General features: G+C 37.7%; 1 protein-coding gene and 1 long non-coding RNA gene across 2 annotated transcripts in view; both read left to right on the forward strand.

Moving 5' to 3' along the window:
* arhgap46a (Rho GTPase activating protein 46a) overlaps nucleotides 1–19,783 on the forward strand; it is a 35,945-nt gene that overhangs the window by 12,720 nt on the left and 3,442 nt on the right. Inside the window, exons 3-5 of the mRNA XM_039673987.2 lie at nucleotides 11,064–12,366; nucleotides 14,821–15,445; nucleotides 16,219–16,311. Coding sequence (XP_039529921.2) covers nucleotides 11,064–12,366; nucleotides 14,821–15,445; nucleotides 16,219–16,311 — 2,021 coding nt within the window. The remainder of the gene's footprint in view (nucleotides 1–11,063; nucleotides 12,367–14,820; nucleotides 15,446–16,218; nucleotides 16,312–19,783) is intronic.
* On the forward strand, nucleotides 5,865–7,698 carry LOC120481542 (uncharacterized). The gene is made up of 2 exons (XR_005623331.2): nucleotides 5,865–6,859; nucleotides 7,309–7,698. It is a non-coding gene; the product is annotated as an uncharacterized LOC120481542 (long non-coding RNA).

Raw genomic sequence — 19,783 nt, forward strand, 5'->3', positions numbered from 1 at the left:
GACTCACATTTTTCAAAGGTCATATGATGTACAAAACAATAGACAGCTGTGTGTGCGAGAGAATCAGAGATCATAGCTATAGTTTTATGAGTGCATTGTGCCTAATTTAGAAGTGTGATAATATCTTACTTGTTTTCAAATAACTTGTGGGTTGTGAGTAGGGCTGGGAGATATTTTAAATATTTATGATATACAGTACTGTTCAAAAGTTGCATTTTAAATTTATTAAAATTAAAAAAGTGTTATTTGAAATTAAAGCCTAATTTTTATTTCACAATATATTTTTTACTGTAGTTTTGAGCAAATAAATGGATCCTTTGTGAGTCTAATTGTGAGTCCTTTGTTGAGAATATTGTGCCAATTTTAATGTTCTTTTTAATATGCCTTTTAAGTTTTTAATAGTGTCTTTGATTTAAATTTCAGTATCAAAATCTTTAGATATTTCGCCCATAGAAAAAACTATTTTGTCTCTTACTGTCCCAGTTATGCTTATACCAGAATGAGGAAAAGGTTATTTTGCTGAATTGCGGTATAATAATTATTGGTTTGTTGTGACATGTTCATTGTTATTGTTTCATACATCAAGGGGTAAGAGTCTCCAGTGACGATTTCATTTGTTTGTCTGTCTAAAAATAAAACCTAGGGAGTGGTCATAAAATATCAGCCTGACGATGATCTAAACAGCACCATCTGTGTTATCATATGGTGTGTTTGGGGACAATCAGCTTCCCCTGATTGATGAACAAAAGTGCTATCTGGTAGTCATCACTCCCGCCCCTCCAGGACGCAGTCGTTGGTACGGGCAGGCAGAGCATGACCCTAGTCAGAGAATTTTGTAAACATGCTAACCAAATCCTTGTAAACAAACACTAATACACTGGCACACACATACAATATGATACTGTTTAAATGATGGATAGGTGGCAGGGGCGGGGGTGTTTTTGTGAAAGTTATTGAGTGTCGAGAAAAGGGAAGCTTACTTTTTCCACATCTGCACTAGAGATCACAAGAGTTAGATTCAACAATCTCTGTGTGTTATCTAGCATTCAGCCGTTTAGTAGGTTACCATAGCGAGAAGATTGGAGATTAGAGCACATCTCTGTGCTTCCTTTGCTGTGTGACGCAATGGTGTAACGTAACCCAGGGATGACCTGGGGAAGTTGTGAAGGGGTCACTAAATTCTTTTGTCCTGCAGACGGACCCCAGGCAGAGTGGCTGCTATAGGAAGACAAGGGTTTTAGTTAAGCACGCAAATCCCTAAGGACCAGCTGTTAGGGTTTCCCATAGGATGAACTGAAGTGGGATTTAAGCCATTAAATGAACACCCAGCCTAATACAACCTTTTCTTTGTGGACAAATGATTTAGTTGAGACAGATCTGAATAATATGCATTGATATTTAAAGTTAAAGACAGAAGTCTTTTATGGCATGTTCGTCAGAGTGAAATGATTTTGGGGGGGAGTTAATGATAACTAGGCCTAAGTACGGCAATGTTGCATGCCATAGCCTAGATAACATTTGTCATTATGATTTTGGGATTTATGGGGATTTCTCAGAAGGGCCTGAACACTGCTGTGTAGACAGCTTGGTTAGATAGCAAAAGTGAAAGCTGTAAAAGAGAAGCATCACTCCTTTTTGCCGGTCTTGTGTGCTTACTTTCACTTGTGTTGGGGAATATCTGTGAGTTAATAAATAGGTGAGATTGCAAAAGAATATTTTAAATGAATTATTTGGTCTTTTTATAGGCTATTATAGGCTTATGTTTGGAGGGAAAAGGTCACCATTAACCTGTTAACTGTCACCCCCCCTTTTTTGAATAGACATGAAAATGCACATTTCGAACATAAATGGTTGTAATTCAAGAATGCTTTGGAATATAGACATATGATTGGTCTTGTTTTAAAGAAGACATTTGGCAGATTTTTGTAGAAGTAAATAAATTAAGAAAGTGAAACAGAAAAAAAGTTATAGAAGTTTGAGTTTATGGAAATGTACAATGTAAAAATGTTAATTATTCATATTTTACATAAAATATATATTTTCAAAACCTGGGCTACTCTAAAATGGCAGAAAGATCAAAGCCAAAAATCTGAACAAGTTGTGTTTCAAATTTTAGGTTGATATCTCAAAAAATGAGCTTTCAGTAAGATTTTGTTTGAGCGCAGTACCAAACTTTTTCACTAGGGCACAATCAGACTCCATTACTGCCCATATAAGGGCGTCTGCATTTCCATTCGTGTTTTGAGTGATATGAACCATTATTTTCACAATTTTCATACAATTGCTGAAGTAGAGATCCTATTTAGGAGTAGTATGGGAAGTTTGGCAGATTTTGATATGAATTGAACCTCTAAGAAACACATACAAAGAACACGCATGTAAGTCATAGCTAGCTGCCACGTCACAAATGGTGAATTTATTATTTTTTTCTTGTTATTTTAAACTTTTCAGACCTTTTTTTTCCAAAATAATTGAATGGATTCTATCTTTTGAACTTTTGGCATGAAAACAAACTGAGGTATCTACCATTTTTTCATGATTTTTCATGTTTACTGCTATTTTAAAATAAAGGTCTGAACACGCCTTATGAGTATGAAAATATTCTTGTTTTATATTGATAAATTATGGCTCCTCTGTATTATATTTTGAAAATCAGTCACCAAATATGGAAACTAGAGATTGTAAGCTTTAAAATGATATATAGTTTGTCAATATTATTTAAGGTATTTACTAAAATATTATTGTTTTAAAAATATAGTGGCAAACGTCCCACCTGTGGGACGGTGACAGTTAAGTGGTTTAATATCCTTAGGGAGTATTGCTAAAGGGGCATCTCATATTTCAGAAATCATTTGGCCTTTTTCATGCTTTTACCTTTAAATGGTCATAAACATTAAACTGTAAAGAGATTCCTTAAATCTTTTGCGCAGCCTGTCACACTTTTTGTTACCTCAGTCCTTTTCTCTGAAAACTAGATTAGTGGCCTAACACAGATCGTCTATGAAAGTAGAGCAATTTGCCTGTTTTGTTTTATTTTAGTCGTGCCTTTGGTGTTGCTTAAAATACATTGAGAACAGATTGCTGCCATGATCCACTGGTTCCACTTGAAACTCTGAGAAACAAGTTTTTACTTTCACCTTTATGATTCTTTATGTATTTATGTAGTTGACCAGAACTGCTTCTCTAGTTGTTGGGACCTCATTTTTCTTTAAAACAAAAAATCTTTAAAACGAATTATCCACATGTTTTGGTCACACTGTTGAAATATGGCTTATTCTCTGTACAGTATGCTCCCTGTTCGTGAGGGAATTAGTAGTTTTTATAGCTGTAACCAGAGACGTGCATTCTCATGCTATCTAATTTCATATCAACAGATGTAGATTAGTGCCGAGATTCCAGAGCCATCTCATTGTCCATATGCCGAGCCGGCCCCCCTCTGACTTTCTTTTCCGGGGTTACAGACACCCGAATATACACACACCACAAGTTCGGTGTGAAACAAACAAACGCTAGTTTTAGAAAGTCGAAAATAATGAACCATAATTGGGCATATCCAATAAATCTTTTATTTTGTAGAGCCATTAGTTATTCCCACCCTGTTTGTGGTCAGGTTATATTGCTCTTAATAATTTGAATTATCTGCTTAAGTTGTTCTCAAGTCTTTTGAGAGCAGGGTGTGGAGGGAGAGGATGGGCCGGTCACGTGTGTGGTATGTGAAGAAGCTAGACTCACTGGCTCAGTAGTGAGAGGTGTTCAGCTGTCTACAAACAGCTGAGTCCTCTAGTCCTCAAGAGACCTTTATTTGCTTCATTGAGCAAATATTGAAAATCAAATCATTTTCAGTGTTGATGAAGTAATTAAAACATGTGGAATGGAGAGAATGTTATCTCTACTACACATTACCATTCACAATTTTAGGGTCTCTAAGATTTGAATCCCTTTTTTTTTCTTGGCAAGAATTCATTAAATTGATTAATAGTGACAGTGAAGACATTTATGTTATGAAAGATTTCTATTCTTTTAAACTCTATTCATCAAAGAACTCTGATAATTTTTCTTACGGAAATATTAGAATGATTTCTGAAGGATCATGTGTGTCGCGTACTGCTCTGACTGAGACACAAAAGTTGAGGATCCAAATGCAGTATTTATTGAACAGGGTAATCCAAAGATGTAACAGGCAAGGGTCATACACAAACAAACAATAACAGATCAGGGCTGAGGCAAAGAGAGAAATCCAAGGGAACAGGCGGAGAGTCGAGAAAACAGGATGCAAATGCAGTGAGACACATACAAGACTTTGCAGAGACTAACGGAATGAACCAGGCTTTTATAGTGTGAGCTTGACAGGATAATGAGACACAGGTGAATATAATAATGGATGATGGTCTGGGGAATAGAGTATGTGGACATGTGGGGATTGTCTGGGTTGGATTGCCCTTTCATGGTTATCCCGGGCACTCACTGGTGATCGTTACAATGTGAAACTGAATGATGAACTGAATAAGTAATGATGCAGAAAATTCAGCTTTGCCACTACAGTATTCACTACTATATTCAAATAGAAAACAGTGATTTTAATTTTTAATAATATTTCACTTATCACTTGCTTGAACGATGAGCATAAGAGACTTGTATCAAAAACATTCAAATAAACTTACACAGACCACAAACTTTTGAGCAGTATAGTGTATGTATGTTAATGGTGCCAAGACTTTCACATCTGTTGAAGATGATTATCAACTATGAGTCATGTTTTAGGTTTTTTTGCTATAACCATACTTCCTCTTCCTGTCCTTACGATGAAAATAGCCCATTATTTCAGTTGTCCTCTTTAGTTGGGGAAGAGTTTTGAATACATTGTCTTGATTTATGTTTTCCGATACTCATGGAAAGTCCAGTGCATTCATAAAATAATGAGGTTAGATACTTTTCCTCACTGCCAAATTAAATTAGAGCCTGAGTGGCTCTACAGAATCTTATCTTGCTTTTTACTCATGCTAACCTCTTTTACACAAAGTCTGTAATAAAATCTGTGAATGAACTCTAATTCATCTATGAATTGTCATAATGTACACATGAGAATTTGGTATAATCTCAACATTTGAAAAGACATTTGTTTAGTGATACATTAAAATGCTAGGTTGTCTTTCATCAGTCTACTTGGTAGCAACCACACAGACACCACAAGGATCTTATTATAAAACATTAGGGTTAGAGAACCATTGCCATGACGCTTAACAACCATGCATTGTCCTGCTATTTAAACAATCCCGGCGCCTTTGAGTGATCAGTGGAAGGAATGCCAGCGTTGTTTTTAATACCAACCAAAGCAGTCTCCCATGACTCTCTCACTTTCTCAGTTTTTCTCTTCCGCTCTCATTTGACTAGTTTTGTTCTTCTGCACTTTCATGGTCACACAGAACTTTTTTACTAGGGGTATGTATAATACAGTTGGCAACACGTCATGTTTTGGTGCCATGCTTTAGCGTCAGGGACAAGAAGTCTTGATTGCTGTAGTAACTCCCTTGTATTGGGAAAAATAAAGAGTAATATCCTATAGAGTTTTTCTATTTTCAGAAAGCAAACAATCCAAAAGTCAAACTGAATTTAGGTATTTATTTTGCGCCGTATAAAGTTATTCTGCCGACAATAGATATGTTCAGATGTCAAAAATAGCTTTATTTATTGGACATTTCTTGTTGTTTGTCCTTTTGAAATTGATGGGTAACTACTAATTTGTGTGGGGCCTCGACTTTGTCATCTGTATTTAAATGTCAGAGGGTGTTACCAATATGTGTCTAGTTTCACCCAAAGGCTTCAAGGCAATGTATAAACTTACTGTTTGTTTGGAGACATTAGTGTTCCGACGTCCCGTATACGACCCACAGGGTGGTTTATAGGTTTAACTTTGTGAAAAACAAAGCTCCACAAACACAAAAGTAAACACAATACATATCTTTGGAAAGCTGAGAAACTCGTGATTCGAACGACGTAAACCATTTTAAGATACAATCAACACAGCGGGCACAATCTGTCTCTTTGTCAGACCACCAACAGCCAAAACAAACCAACACAAACTGGAAGAAACTCACCAAGTAGTCCACTGATCCCTTACATTCCAACAAAAATGGTTTGGTTTCACTGAAAAGCGTCCATACAATCCAATTTGAAGAAGTTTTTAGTCCAAAACAATTGTATATATGAATAAACATCCATGGAATGTAAATAGTAGCATTTCGCGTTAGCCGACAGCGCTATCACAACTTCGACGCACTATCACTATTGATCCGTCTAACTTCAGTTGAAACGTAAACATTGGAGAAAAAAGTATGTCAAAATGGCCGCTGACCCCTGAACTATTGATTGACAGGTCATTTTAGCCAATCGGCGAGTGTTAGGGGTGTCTTCAGAGGTTCCAACAACCAACGAGCGCGCCTGGTGAAATCTGTACCTACCTCTCTTTGAGTGACAGTTTATCTATCCAGTTGCAATAGAGAATGAAATGACGCTATTTTCTGATAGCCAATGAATTTCTGAAAAGACTGAAATGCAGCTTTAGTGGGTGGAATCGTCCGATTACGTTATATTTCGTGCGTAAAGCGAAAGTGGTCCTCTTCGCGCTTGTGCGTAAACACAACATTGAACGCGTTGGTGAGTGAAAGGAGGTAACAGATGTGAAATGGCAAAGATAATTAGAAAGACGCACTTATTACTCGAAGAAGTGATTGAACAGTGTATTCTCCGTGACCGTGGTGAGTGGGAGGACATTTGTGAGCAAGAGAGCAATCGATGTTGTTGTCTGGTTAGCACTAGCAGAGGATCTTGGATGGTGGCCACGGTACTCACGTCACGAAAAGTAAGTTTTATTATATTACTCACCATATTTGACTCTATATACTGAGACATGTGTTTGGTTTAGGTGTACTAAAACAAACACATGCCTCAGTTGAGGCGTCAGCTTTTGCCGTGTGTGTGTGTTTGTGTTTTGCGTGTAGCATTAGCTACCTGCTATAGTTTCTCTGGTGTGCGCTCGTAACGTTATAGGCACTGTTTATGTGGCCTTTTTGTGAGTTGAAATAGCTAAACACACAAAACATACATGTCTTGTGTGTTTGTTTACATTTATCTGCTAATTTATGTTGTGTGCGCTCGTGTTTATGTTATTGCTCATGATGTGCGTGTGCGCTCATGAACTGCATAATCCTGGTTCTTTGTGTGCATGTGTTTCTGTTTATTTTTGTATTCACACACATATAATGTAAATGTTTTGTAAATTAACTTATTTCCCTTTTTTATATATCACAGACCATCATCTGAAAATTAATTGAGTGAATTCTGGGAGCCAGTCAGAAAAAAACAACATACTGGAACAGAATGACAGCACCTTATCAGGAGAGGAGCCCCATCATTTATCTTTCCAGAGAGGTTCTGACAGCTAAACAACAAGTGGACGGGGAGGGTGAGATGCAGAGGAGAACTGGCTTCTTTTTTTTTTTCCAAGCCTGTGCATATCACTGGACACAGCACTGCAGGTCGTCACACTTTTTTGTGTGTGTGTGTATATATATATGTGTGTGTGTATATATATATATATATATATATATATATATATATATATATATATATATGTATATATATATGTGTGTGTGTGTGTGTGTAGTTTGAGTTCTAATATTAAAGTGTTTTAGTACCATAGCACTTGTTTTGTCTCTTTATTTGTAGAAAGTTTGGTTTCAAGAATTGAAAAAAAACACTATAATGTGTTTATGCTTCAGTTACTATGTGTCATCAATATTTACAGTGAATCTGGCAAAGGAATATGATAGCCCTAAGTGTAACCTTTCATTAGAGCCCAAAATTATGACCGTAGAGTAAAGCATTCAAGAATAGCAGCATTTTATGTGTCTATGTTCACAAAGGGTCATTTGGAGTCTCCAAGTGGCTTTTTTTGGGAAGCGCCTAGATATACACTTGGATAAACATGTGTAAAACACTCATTTTCTTAGATATTATCATCAAATTTTAAACTCTGTTTGGTAAGGCTTCATGCTGTGATCCAGTTGTGTTTTCCAGCTAATAGCTCCCAGCTGTAGTTATCTGCAGGCATCTGTTTACACAAAAAAAATGTAGGCGGAATTTTTTTGTCATTTTTCATTGTGTTCAAAGTTATATTACTCAAGACCAGTAGGACTTACAGTGATTTTGACTGTTTAGGAACAAACCTCTGAGTGTCACCTTTCAAAAGAGAGCAAAAGCATGCATATACTCCAAATGGTTCAAGAACAGCATGCAATTTAATTTGGATAGGTCTTTTTTAGGCGTTTCGGGCAAATTTTGCAGAATTTTGCAGGCCTTCTAAAGGGTTAAACAGGTTTTGAGTTTTACTAGTGTCTTATTCCATGTCCGAGTGAACTAAAAGTCATTGATTTACTGTATAATTTTTGAAAAATTATTGTATGTTGTTTATTCAGACCATGTTTTTAGGTTCAATTTATTTATTATTATGTTTTTTTAAAAAGAGAAAATCTTGACACATGTCAGTTTCTCCTTTACTACTGGTGTTTGTCAGGTAAAAAACAACAACATCTTGTTAACATATAGTTAATCACAGTGGTTATTTTAGTCATGTGTTTCAAATCCCTATTTTCCACTTGAGCATACACTACCATTCAAAATTTTGGGGACTGTCCAAAAAGAAAAAGAAAGATTTTTATTCAGAAATTATGCATTAAATTGATCAAAAGTGACAGTAAAGAATTGTATAGTGTTACAAAAGATTTCTATTCCAAATAAGTGTTGTTTCTTTGAATTTTCCGTTCATCAGGAAATCCTGAAAACAAATTGTATAATCATAAAATCTAAAGTAAAAATGAGTGGCACAACTGATTTCAGCATTGGTAATACTAATAAATGTTTTTTGAGATCACCGGAATTACCATTTTAAAATATATTAAAATAGAAAATGGTTATTTTACATTCTAATAATAATTCACAATATTACATTTTTAAATGTATTTTTAATTAAATAAATGCAGGCTTGGTGAGCATAAGATACTTTTCAAAAACATTAAAAAAAAAATCTTACCAACCCCAAACTTTTGAAGGTGCATTGCCGTTTGCCTTTCTGAGTAATGTTTCATAAGTTCAGCAGTAAATCCGCCGGTATATTTATATCTGCATTAGTATTTCCTCTTTGTGCTGTGTAGTCTGTCCTTTGAGCTTTTTACTAGTCATTCCCTGTGACAGGAAATTGAGCTGCCTGCTTTCTCACATCGGCAGAACTCGTATAACAACAGCATGTTTAATCTGTGGGCCTACATCTTTCCTGGATCTTCTGTGTCACATTGGAGACTCAACTCTACATTACAGAGCGTTGTTTTCCCAACATTTAAGCAAACTGAAATCATGCCCATCACTTTGGCTTATTGTTAAATTGACCCTGTAAGGATGTTATGTCATTGTGTCATGGCAGACACAGAAGGCTGAATTTCACAGGAAAGAGCAGCTACTTTTTTACAGTCTTCTCTTTGGTGGCTAACACTTATACTGCAATACCCCCTCTGTCACTACCTTGAGAAAACCAACACCATCTAAACATTCACACTGTGATTCAAGTGTCAAGTCTTTCTATCTGTGAGACAGTGTGACTTTGAACATTGTTGATTGTTGTGTTGTCACGTTTGACAGTCTTTGCAATTGCCTTGGGGCTCTGCCAGATGGCTGACTTCCAGGCTTCCTATATGCTGTACCTGTCTGGTATTTCAAACGCTATTTATCTTAAAAAATGTGAGAAATGAGAAGAAAAGGGAACAATTCTAATGAGAGAAAATGCCTCAGCGAATAGAACAGAAGGGAAGAGCTTCCTCCACAGCAATGGTCCTGTGTTGTTTCAAAATGTAACAGTGGATTATAATTGTCAGTGTCATGGTTAAATAAGTGTTTACCTACAGTCTGACAACTCTTATCTCTTATCTTTTTTTCTGAGTTTGATAGGGTAGGTCTGTTTTGTTTATGTTTATGCAATGTTGAGGTGTAAGAGGAACCAGGACCAGAGCTTCATTTGAGAAGTGACTCATTAAAAATCCCCTGAGCAGTTTTTATCAGAGGATTTCTTGGGGTTTTTTTAGTGTGATATCCAGTTGTGTACATAAAAGCCCTGTGAAAGCATATCCCTCATAGATTTCTTTCAGTACAGGACAGGCGTTCATCTCCTCACACAATAACGGTAAATGGAGTATTTACTACTGTCTTTTCTTGGATTTTTTTGTTTTATACGATTAGGGAATATCTGCAAGTTATTAACTTTCTTTTTATCACTTATTTTGTGTTTCACTCTATACATTCTAATATTTTATTGGAAATTACTATGATAATGCGTATTGTTGTTTAATTTTGGAGATTGCGTAAATAACAAATGCAGAAGATTTATGAGGCCACGTCAGAAAATATTCTGTTGGGAATAGTGCGAGTACATTAGTGTCTAAATGATTAGTTTGCCTGATGTGAACAGATTAGATCTTTTGTCTTCAGAATGAAACACTGTCTAGGAGTACTGAAGCTGTGGGAGTTGTTGGGTTTACAAACAGAAGCAGATTGGTGTAGTGACAATAGCATGTTGTAGGCAAACTTTTGAATAAGAACAATTCAAGGAACCACATTCATTTTCACCACAAAACTGTTTTACACTCCAACATTGTAGTGTTTTAAAGTCTATTTCAGTGGAACAATTATGGTTTTGTTTTCCTGACAATGGCATTATGGATGTTTAAATAGGCATTTTATACTCTTCACAAACCCTTAGTTTCCCTAAATTGCTGAGAATGTAACTAGACTTGTCTGGATGATAAAGACAGCCATGGAGATTGCTGTTTTGGACTTGTTAAAGGCATCATAAAGTCGATTGGTTTTGGCTTCATAGGTTAGATTTTTACCAAAGTTACTTGTACTTGCTTTACTGCTTCTTTTGTGTTGCTTTCCAGTGTTTTATGAATTCTTTCCTTGTTTTTGGCTCTTATTTTCTAATTTATCTAACTAAAATGCATTACTTTTACTTTTTACAGGCAAGAACCAAGAGACACATCCCAGAGGTGGCAGCCCTCACCTGGATCCAAAGCCGCCATGTTGGTAAAGGTCAGCAGCATTGGCAGAAGCCAGACAAAAGGAACGAACGGAGCTGCTTCCCTTCATCTCCCACAGAGCAAAGCCAGTGACCATAGTGCCTGCACACTCAATCCTGGCAGTGTAAAATCTGTTTCAGGCTACATGCTGTCCCCTCAGTCTTACAAAACCACACCAGGAGGAAAAATAGCAGCGGACTCAAAGCAGGCCCACCACTTGAGGAAGGCAAGCAATGGCAGCTTCTGCCTTGTGACCTCTGGGGACTCTACAGCGTCTCTAAGACCACAGTCCAGCTCACTTAGGCCAGTATCTCCTCAATATGGAGCAACTGCAAGTCTCTATGACGACCCATCATCCGATTGCCCCATTTACGACGAGCCTCCAGTAGATATGGAGGTTGAAGGTGCTCACCTACACAATGGCCCATCCAGACACAATCACAGCCTTCAGAAGATGAAACTCCTGCAGCACCCGGTTCAGTCTCACACCGGATCCAGACACAAGAGGAACCCTTCAGACTATAGTCCAGCAGGCTTGGAGTGTATCAAGCACATGGTGAATGTTGATCCTAAACAAGGGCTCCTTACCACCTCAGCAGTCCCCTCTCCCTGCCCTTCTCCGACCTCAACATCCGAGTCTGTGCTTCTCCCGACAAGGGGGCTTCAGAAGGAGCCCACTAGCCTGGAGAAGAAGCAGTCATGGAGGATCCTCGAAGTGAGTGTGCTCAGAGCTATGGAAGTGCACCACAGCCGGCAGGGCAGCCAAGGGTCTCAGGACTATTCCACACCACCGCCTCCCGCCGTTAGCTACCAGGACTCAGGTTACTCAACCGGCCCATCTCCCAGCCTTCGGAGGAAAAGCAGGAGGAGGATAGGTGCTGGAACCCAGGGCCGACCCGGGTCTGTGGGCAGCACTGGGGAACTTACAGCCCTGAACGAGCGCCTGATGGAAGAGATGAGAGAGGTTGTCAGTCGCTCAAACACCATGCGGGAGACCAAAGCTAGTCTGGATTCTGAGATGTCTGGGAACTCTTCCTCACAGCGCACGCACAGCGTGGGTCGGTGCTCCTCCAGGGAGGACGTTGCATCTTGCAGCAGGTCACACAGCAGGACAAGTAACCATCCCAGTTTGGCCTTAACATCTCTGGAGATTCCAGGACGGCAGAAGCGGACTTATGAAAAGGTGGACACGCTTGAGAAGAGTTTGACTTTGTCCTTACCTGAGACTGCTGGACCCCCTTCACAGGTACATCATACAAATGTTAAGTTTAGTTGTTTATTTGGTAGAAACGACTTGGTAACACTACAATAAAGTTCAATTCGTTAACATTAGTTTGGTTAAAGTTGAGCGATAAAACGGTATCAGTGAATTAAAGATCTAAAGATATTTTTTAGCTATATCTTACAGCCCTACGTTTGGTCTCTTGAACTAACTATCAACACTGCTTTTAACCTTGATTATATGGATAGTTTATCCATAAAAGTAGATTCTGAGATTTTCTGGAATGTTAAACTATTTTTGTTTAAACAACATTGTTTTTATTGTTGGGTGAACTACCCCTTTAACGTTAATGTCTACATATAATGACACATTTAACAATGAATAATAGTATATTTATAGTTTAAATACATTAATATTAACAAAAAAAAATGTTACTGGCAATCTTCTGGTAAACGATCACTTATAATGAGCTTAACATTTACACGTCCCTTTTCAGCTTTATTACAGCTTTTCCCTTGTTATTTTATAGAGATTTGCAGTCTTGTAGAAAATATGTGTATGAACTTCTGACACACTTCTTTTCCACAGATCTTGCGTTTCAGCATCATTAAAAACCAGACGTTGTATTTGTTTAATCTTTATGTGGGACTACTGGGAGAGCGTTTTGTTTTGGTTGAAGTTTTTCTTGCTTGTCAGATTTTTTTTCCCCCCTGTGGTCTGTATTAGAAACAGAGTATTGTGTACACCTTACACCAGCCATTATAACATAATAGTGTTGTAAAACATCAGTCTTTTAGTTATTTCAGTCTAAAACATAAATTACAAGAGGCAACAGGCAATATAACAACATCTTTCTCTTTTGTATTCAACATTGCAGTCAGGCAAGTTAGAGGTAATTCCTCGGCTGCACATGATTCTAGTTAAGGGCAATAATTTCACTCAAAGGAACGGTTACTGCTGCTCTGACCCGTAGCAAAGCTGTATTATGTCCTCCCTCAGTGATGAATTTTATCTGCATTGTTCAACAGCCAGGTGCCCAGAGGAAAGCATTTCTCAAATGCTTTCAAGAACTACTACTTGGGTTTTGATCCAATCATCTCTGGAAACATGAAAGCAATTATTTTAGGGCTTTGAGACTTATTAGGTACTGATTGTTTTTTGTTTTTTTTAACTATTTAAAAAGAGACAATGATATCTATTCTCGTCGCACAACACCCCCACCCCCACCCCCACCCCACCCAGGTGAACTGCTAGGGTAATGGGTGAAATGCCAGAACGTAGTGGAGCTGCAAAACACGACACCTATTGAGCAGGAAGGATGGCTACTGTGGCCCATATGGTCGCATCGCTGACACAGACGGGACAGTTGGGTCCTGGAAAGGCATGGTCACTGTACCGACCATTTGTGTCTACGATGCAGTCGATAGGGGTTTGGAACCTGCTGGGGATTGTTCCATAAGCTGATGACATCATAGGTCACCTCATTCCCTGGTGTATAAGCCATTTCACCACACTGGCAAAATCAATGTGCTGCTTCCCAAAACCTTTGGCGGATGATCGTGAATACACAGAGAAAAAAATCTGAAAAAAATGTTATGATTCTGTTTCTTGTGTCATGGGGAACCATGGGCAATCCATCCATAACAGTGGTGTTTTTGTTAACTAAAACTATAAAAATAGTGTTGTGTTGAAATAAAGCTGAAATAAAATTAAATGCATTAGAGGAACAACCTAAACTTAAAAAAACTAAAACAAAGAAATTTGAAATGTTGCCTTAGCAACCATTTGAAATAAAACAATTGCAAGTTGATGCACTACGATCACTGAATGTGAAATAAAAATACATTAAATCTAAATAGATATTTTTCTGTATGAATATTAATATTAAACCTGAAGATATAATATATATAGTAAATAAGTAATGCTTAAATAATACTGATCTGTAAGTTTAAGTTTAAAACCATAAAAATAAAAACCATATGGTTTTAATAGACCCAAATTGTTTCTACAAAAGTGAACTCTAATTGTATTGCTTAAATGACCTCTATGAATTATGTCAGTTTGATCCACAGTGTCCTAAATATTCTAAATTTGGTATAAAAGTGAAGTTGGCACACATGTTGTGTCTAGATTTTGTAACTGGAATGCAGCTTTCAGTAAGAGAGGCATTGGCTACATAAGGGACCTTATTACAGGACAAAATTCCTCTAGGGATCAAAATGAGGGCATTGCTGGATTTGCACTATTTTTTAGAGACATAGAAGGAGAAACGTTTTTTTTTTTTTTTTTTTTTTGTCAGCGATTGGTCATACTTCATCTATAGAGTGGATTGGATTTTTTAGGTGCCGATACTGCAATTGTTGCAGAACATAACAGAGGGTCAAGTTCAGTAAACGGCAGTTGGAACAAACTGAAGCTGTAGAGAAATAGATTATTTATGAATAGCTTTGTTCTCACCGTTTTTCTCCTCCTGTGTAGGCGGGAACACTGGAGCCAAAGGTTCAGTCGGACAGCAGAAAGAAGGGTATGGTAGACAACAGAACAGGCTCACTCGGCCCTCATCGCCACGTAGCCAGCGATACCAATTTACAGGGAGGTGATGGTGGGGCTTACCAGCTATCCTACGCCACCCTCCGTCAGCCACCACCCCCAGACTCCAACATGGCCGACTGGGCCAGCAAGCACTTGAACATGCACACCCAGGGCCTGTTCCGCCGTCGAGTCTCCATCGCCAACATGCTGTCATGGAACCGCGGCTCCATCAAGAAACCCATGCTGATGACCAACGACCGCACTGTGCGCAAAGAAGCCTGCGAGATGTTTAAGCTCGTCCAGGCATACATGGGAGACCGACCTTCACGGTTGGACCGGCGGCACGCGGCTCTCCTGATTGTCACTAAGTGTTGGGGCATGCAGGGCCTGAGGGATGAGCTCTATGTCCAGCTCGTGAGGCAGACCACAGGCAACACCAGCCCACGCAGTCTGGCAGCTGGCTGGGAGCTAATGGCTGTGTGCCTCGCCTTCTTCGCTCCTTCTCCCAAGTTCTGCTGCTACCTGGAAGGCTACATTCAGAGGCACTTGGAGCCAAGCAATGACAAGAAAAGTGAGTGTCAGTTCATTAAAAATCAAATGATATTATCATCAAATAATCTTGCTAACTGAGCCGTACACTAGGCTCCAGGCAGTGTGTCTCGCCAAACGATCAAGAAGTTGTTCACGCAGGACACATTCTTGTGTTGTAAAAAAGTGACATGAACACAACTGAATGGAACGGAAGGCCTCAAGACACATTTTTGAAACTTAAGACATCTTAAAAATGGAAAGAACACATCCTGTCAACACCCCCGCATGTCAAAGTCAAATTTTTGGGGCAATATTTTGTTTTAAAGGAAATAATACTTTTATTTAGCCAGGACGCATAAATCTACCAAAAGTGACAGTAAAGACTTTTATAATGATCATCAAAGAATCCAGAAAAAAATGTACCACAGTTTCAACCAGCAAACTTTTTTCAACATTGATGATAAAATGAAAATGTTACTTGAGCACAAATCAGCATATTAGAATTATTTCTGAAGTGTCATGTGACACTGATGACTGGAGTAATGGCTGCTGGAAATTCAGCTTTGCGTCACAGGAATAAATTAGGTTTTCAATTTTATTTTAAATGTTAATATACTTAACAGTATTAGTTTTACTGTATATTTGATCAAATAAAGGACTTTTCTTTTTTTTAATAATCTTTCCTCTTAACATGCAATTAATTGTGATTTAATACATTTTGCATATAATGTAATAAAATGTATTCTAAAAAATATTAATCAAATCAAAGCAGTATTTTATATATAAATGTTTTTTTTTTCGTCTCTTTTGCAGTAACCCTGTACATACTGGACCAGCAGGATATTAAGAAGAAGAACTCAAAGTCAAGGAAGAAGAGAAAACAGAGCTCAGAGGAGGAAGCTGAAGGTATGTTTTTTTAATGATGGCTGTTTCCTTATCTGAGACACATTTTGGAACAAAACAAAACAAAAAAAAAGAATATATTGACCTCAAAGTCACTTTGTTCAGAGGAAAGTTTGTTGACATTTGAGAGATTTTTAAAGGGGTCATATAATGGTACATGCACTTTTACAAGATGATTTGTACTGAAATGTTTTTATTGTTAAATTGTATACGTTTCATGATTTCAATTAATTACACGTTTTTGATTACTAAAATTTTATTTAACCATTAAAATGGGAGTCCAGAAAAATATTAAACAAAATAAAACAAAAAATTTGGAATGTGGGGAGAAATAAAATAGGGCTTTACAAACCAGCTTTTTGATGCATTACCACCACCTTCTGCTCCGTATGGTGTGACATCACGTACTGTACCAATATCAAACGCTGACACGTGAGAAATGTACGTAATGGAAAAAGATGCACACACTCTTGACACCTGGTTTTAGTATAGTTTTATATAGATAGTTATATGGTTTATAGTTATGTTTTTTGTTTTTTTTTGCTAAATTGGTTTGGAACAGCTGTTGAATAAACAATTAAACTGACAAATTATGCCTGTCTATATTTTAATTGACAGTTTTATTGATCACTGAGATAGCATTGACTATAGGGTTGCCGCGGTGAGGAAAATTTCCCACCGGTTAATCGACGTGTGACAACACCGGTAATCCCGGTGTCACCGTGGAGGGCAGGGCGGGGGGGTTAAATAGCTTTTAAATGCGTGCGCGTTATACTTTCACTTTCGAAATAAGCGTCAATTGCTTGAATGGACAAAAAAAAAAACAACTCGCTGATAATAAAACTTTTATTTATAGACAGAACTTTTATTAGCATAACAAACGAATAAAAATAACCCCATGCATAGGCTGAAAAAAGTGAAAATCGGCAAACTGTGGGCCCAAACAAATAAGAACCATAAAACGTTTATTAACAAATAAGAAAATAAAATAGGCCTAAATAAATTACACAAAGTTTAAATGAGATAAAACCAATTAAAAAGAGACGAATATAAAATAAAAACTTCAAAACGGACCTTAGCCTACATAAATGACATACTTTCACTTTCGAAATAAGCGTCAATTGCAATTCAGCGTCAATTGCTGGAATGGACAAAAAAAAAAAACAACTCGCTGACAATAGGCTAAACTTTTATTTAGACAGCACTTTTATTAGAATAATAAACGAATAAAATATAGACAGAACTTTTATTAGCATAACGAACGAATAAAAATAACCCCATGCATAGGCTGAAAAAAGTGAAAATCGGCAAACTGTGGGCCCAAACAAATAAAACGTTTATTAACGAATAAGAAAACAAAATAGGCTTAAATAAATTAAACAAAGTTTAAATAAGATAAAACCAAATAAAAAGAGACGAATATAAAATAAAAACTTTAAAAAGGACCTTAGCCTACATAAATGACAGCACTCTAAAAAAAAGTAAAACACTATAAATTGGCATTTATTAACATTAATATATATATTGGCCAAAATATTGCCAAACAGGCGCTTTTGCATTGCGTTTTGACACCAAATCTTCCGCCATTATCTTGCTTTTCTGTAATTTGACTCGTTCTCGTCTCCACACGCGCTAAATGGAATCCTGATGCTTGCTGATCTGTGACGTGACGGCACGCGTTGCGCAGCTCATTTTTAATTATAATGCTCTCTTCATAACTAAATAATTGAAAATGATTATTTTTAATTAATTCAAATAAATATTTTAGCAAAAACGAATACTTTAAAAAAAAAAAAAAGTCAAGACATCGCGGTGTCACGGTGGGAAAGTGATGTCACCGGTGATGGGGCTTAAAACCGGTAACACCGTCAACACCGTCTATCGCGGCAAGCCTAATTGACTAATTAAGTTGTTTCAATATGAAAAAAAAAAAAGCTAAGATGTAGGAAACTACTTTTGCCATATCGCTGTAGCTTAGCTTGCAACATTTCCCAGGGTGGTAGCGTTACGTTTAATATAGAGTAACTGCTAGCTTAGCTCATTACATTTTCTTAGTAGCTTGCTCAACACTGTTCATTTGTGGGTGCATCCCACTGCAATATCAACACTGATTATTTGACAGGTCAATAATCAGCCCTTTCGGGCAGTACGCATCACGTGTGCTAATCATTAGATGACTGTAGGTCCATATGGTGACACTTTGACCTTGTTACAGTATTACCACAATGATTGGTCCTGATGATCTCATCAGATTTCTGCCTACACATAGCCGTGGCATTGACCACAGTGAGGATCCCTTACAATGATTTTCACTGTCTGCAATGCATGGCATAACAGTGACTCGCTGCAGAACTACTCATGAGCCATCTCTAGTCACAGCAGGATCATTAGACTAGCACCAGCCTCTGGCCTCTTGAAGGAGCAGGATATGGCTCAAGGCCTGCAATGATTTTGAGTCATTTAGTTGGATCTGATGGGCAGATGTCCAGATAAGTGGGTCAACTTCACAGATAGCGCTGCAGATGGATGTGAGTCACTATGTGAGGATTCTGAAGGTTAGCTCTGGTCTGTAAGTAGGGCCGACTCAGCTGTGGAGTTTATTGGGATGCTGAATGCCCTGATGACGGGGCCGCTGTAAAACAGGAATTTACTCATCTTTCTGACATAGGGAGTCACCACAAAGATCTGTGTGGTCTCATTTGTGGCCTCTGAAAAGATTGTTGTTTCCTCTGGCTTTCCTTCACTTTATTGTTGCCTTTCATTTCAAATGAGTGCAAGCTGTTGCTTCAGAGCCGGACCACCAGCACTTAGTCATGCAAAATATTCAGAATTAAGCCGAATTCGTATGTTTACCCTGTAAATTAACTGTTTAGGTTCGGCAATCCAAGAAAAAGAGATCAAGGGCAAATTTATGATGCAATATCTCTCATTAAACATAATTGCAGTGTGGTGCAGGGAAATGAACAAGAGGTTGTGTCAACACGCATGTGTGTCACCTGTTTGCCATAAATCTGAAGGGGTGTCGAGTTTGGGGCACATTCCAGAAAAGATGCTTTTATCGCCGCACAAGTTTTTACCATCTGGCTCCTTTAGTTAAGATTCGTAAAGCCTGTAGTGACGGTATTAGAAATGCCCCCTATGGATTTAACTTTGGAGTTATGAAGCCCTTCTGTGAAACCAGAGAAATCCTGAAGAGACAGTCTGTGGTTTCTCTAAAATACTGAGCACAGACTGCTATAAATTTAAAGTTTCTGAATGTACAATAAATCTTAAGGATTCTACAAGTCTGGAGTTTGTCTCAGAATCTGACATCAATTGATATCTGTGAATATAATTTATTCTAAGTAATGGAAAATGTTCTGCAATGTCTACTTTTATGGTCTTTGGCTCTTACATAACCGAAAGACAAAACAGTACATTGATGAAACACAGCCTAGTAGAAAACCCCTCTGTCTTTTCCTCTCCTCCATTTCAC

The sequence above is a fragment of the Pimephales promelas genome, chromosome 21, assembly GCF_988280905.1.
Source record: "Pimephales promelas chromosome 21, fPimPro1.hap1.1, whole genome shotgun sequence".
Lineage (NCBI taxonomy): Eukaryota > Metazoa > Chordata > Actinopteri > Cypriniformes > Leuciscidae > Pimephales > Pimephales promelas.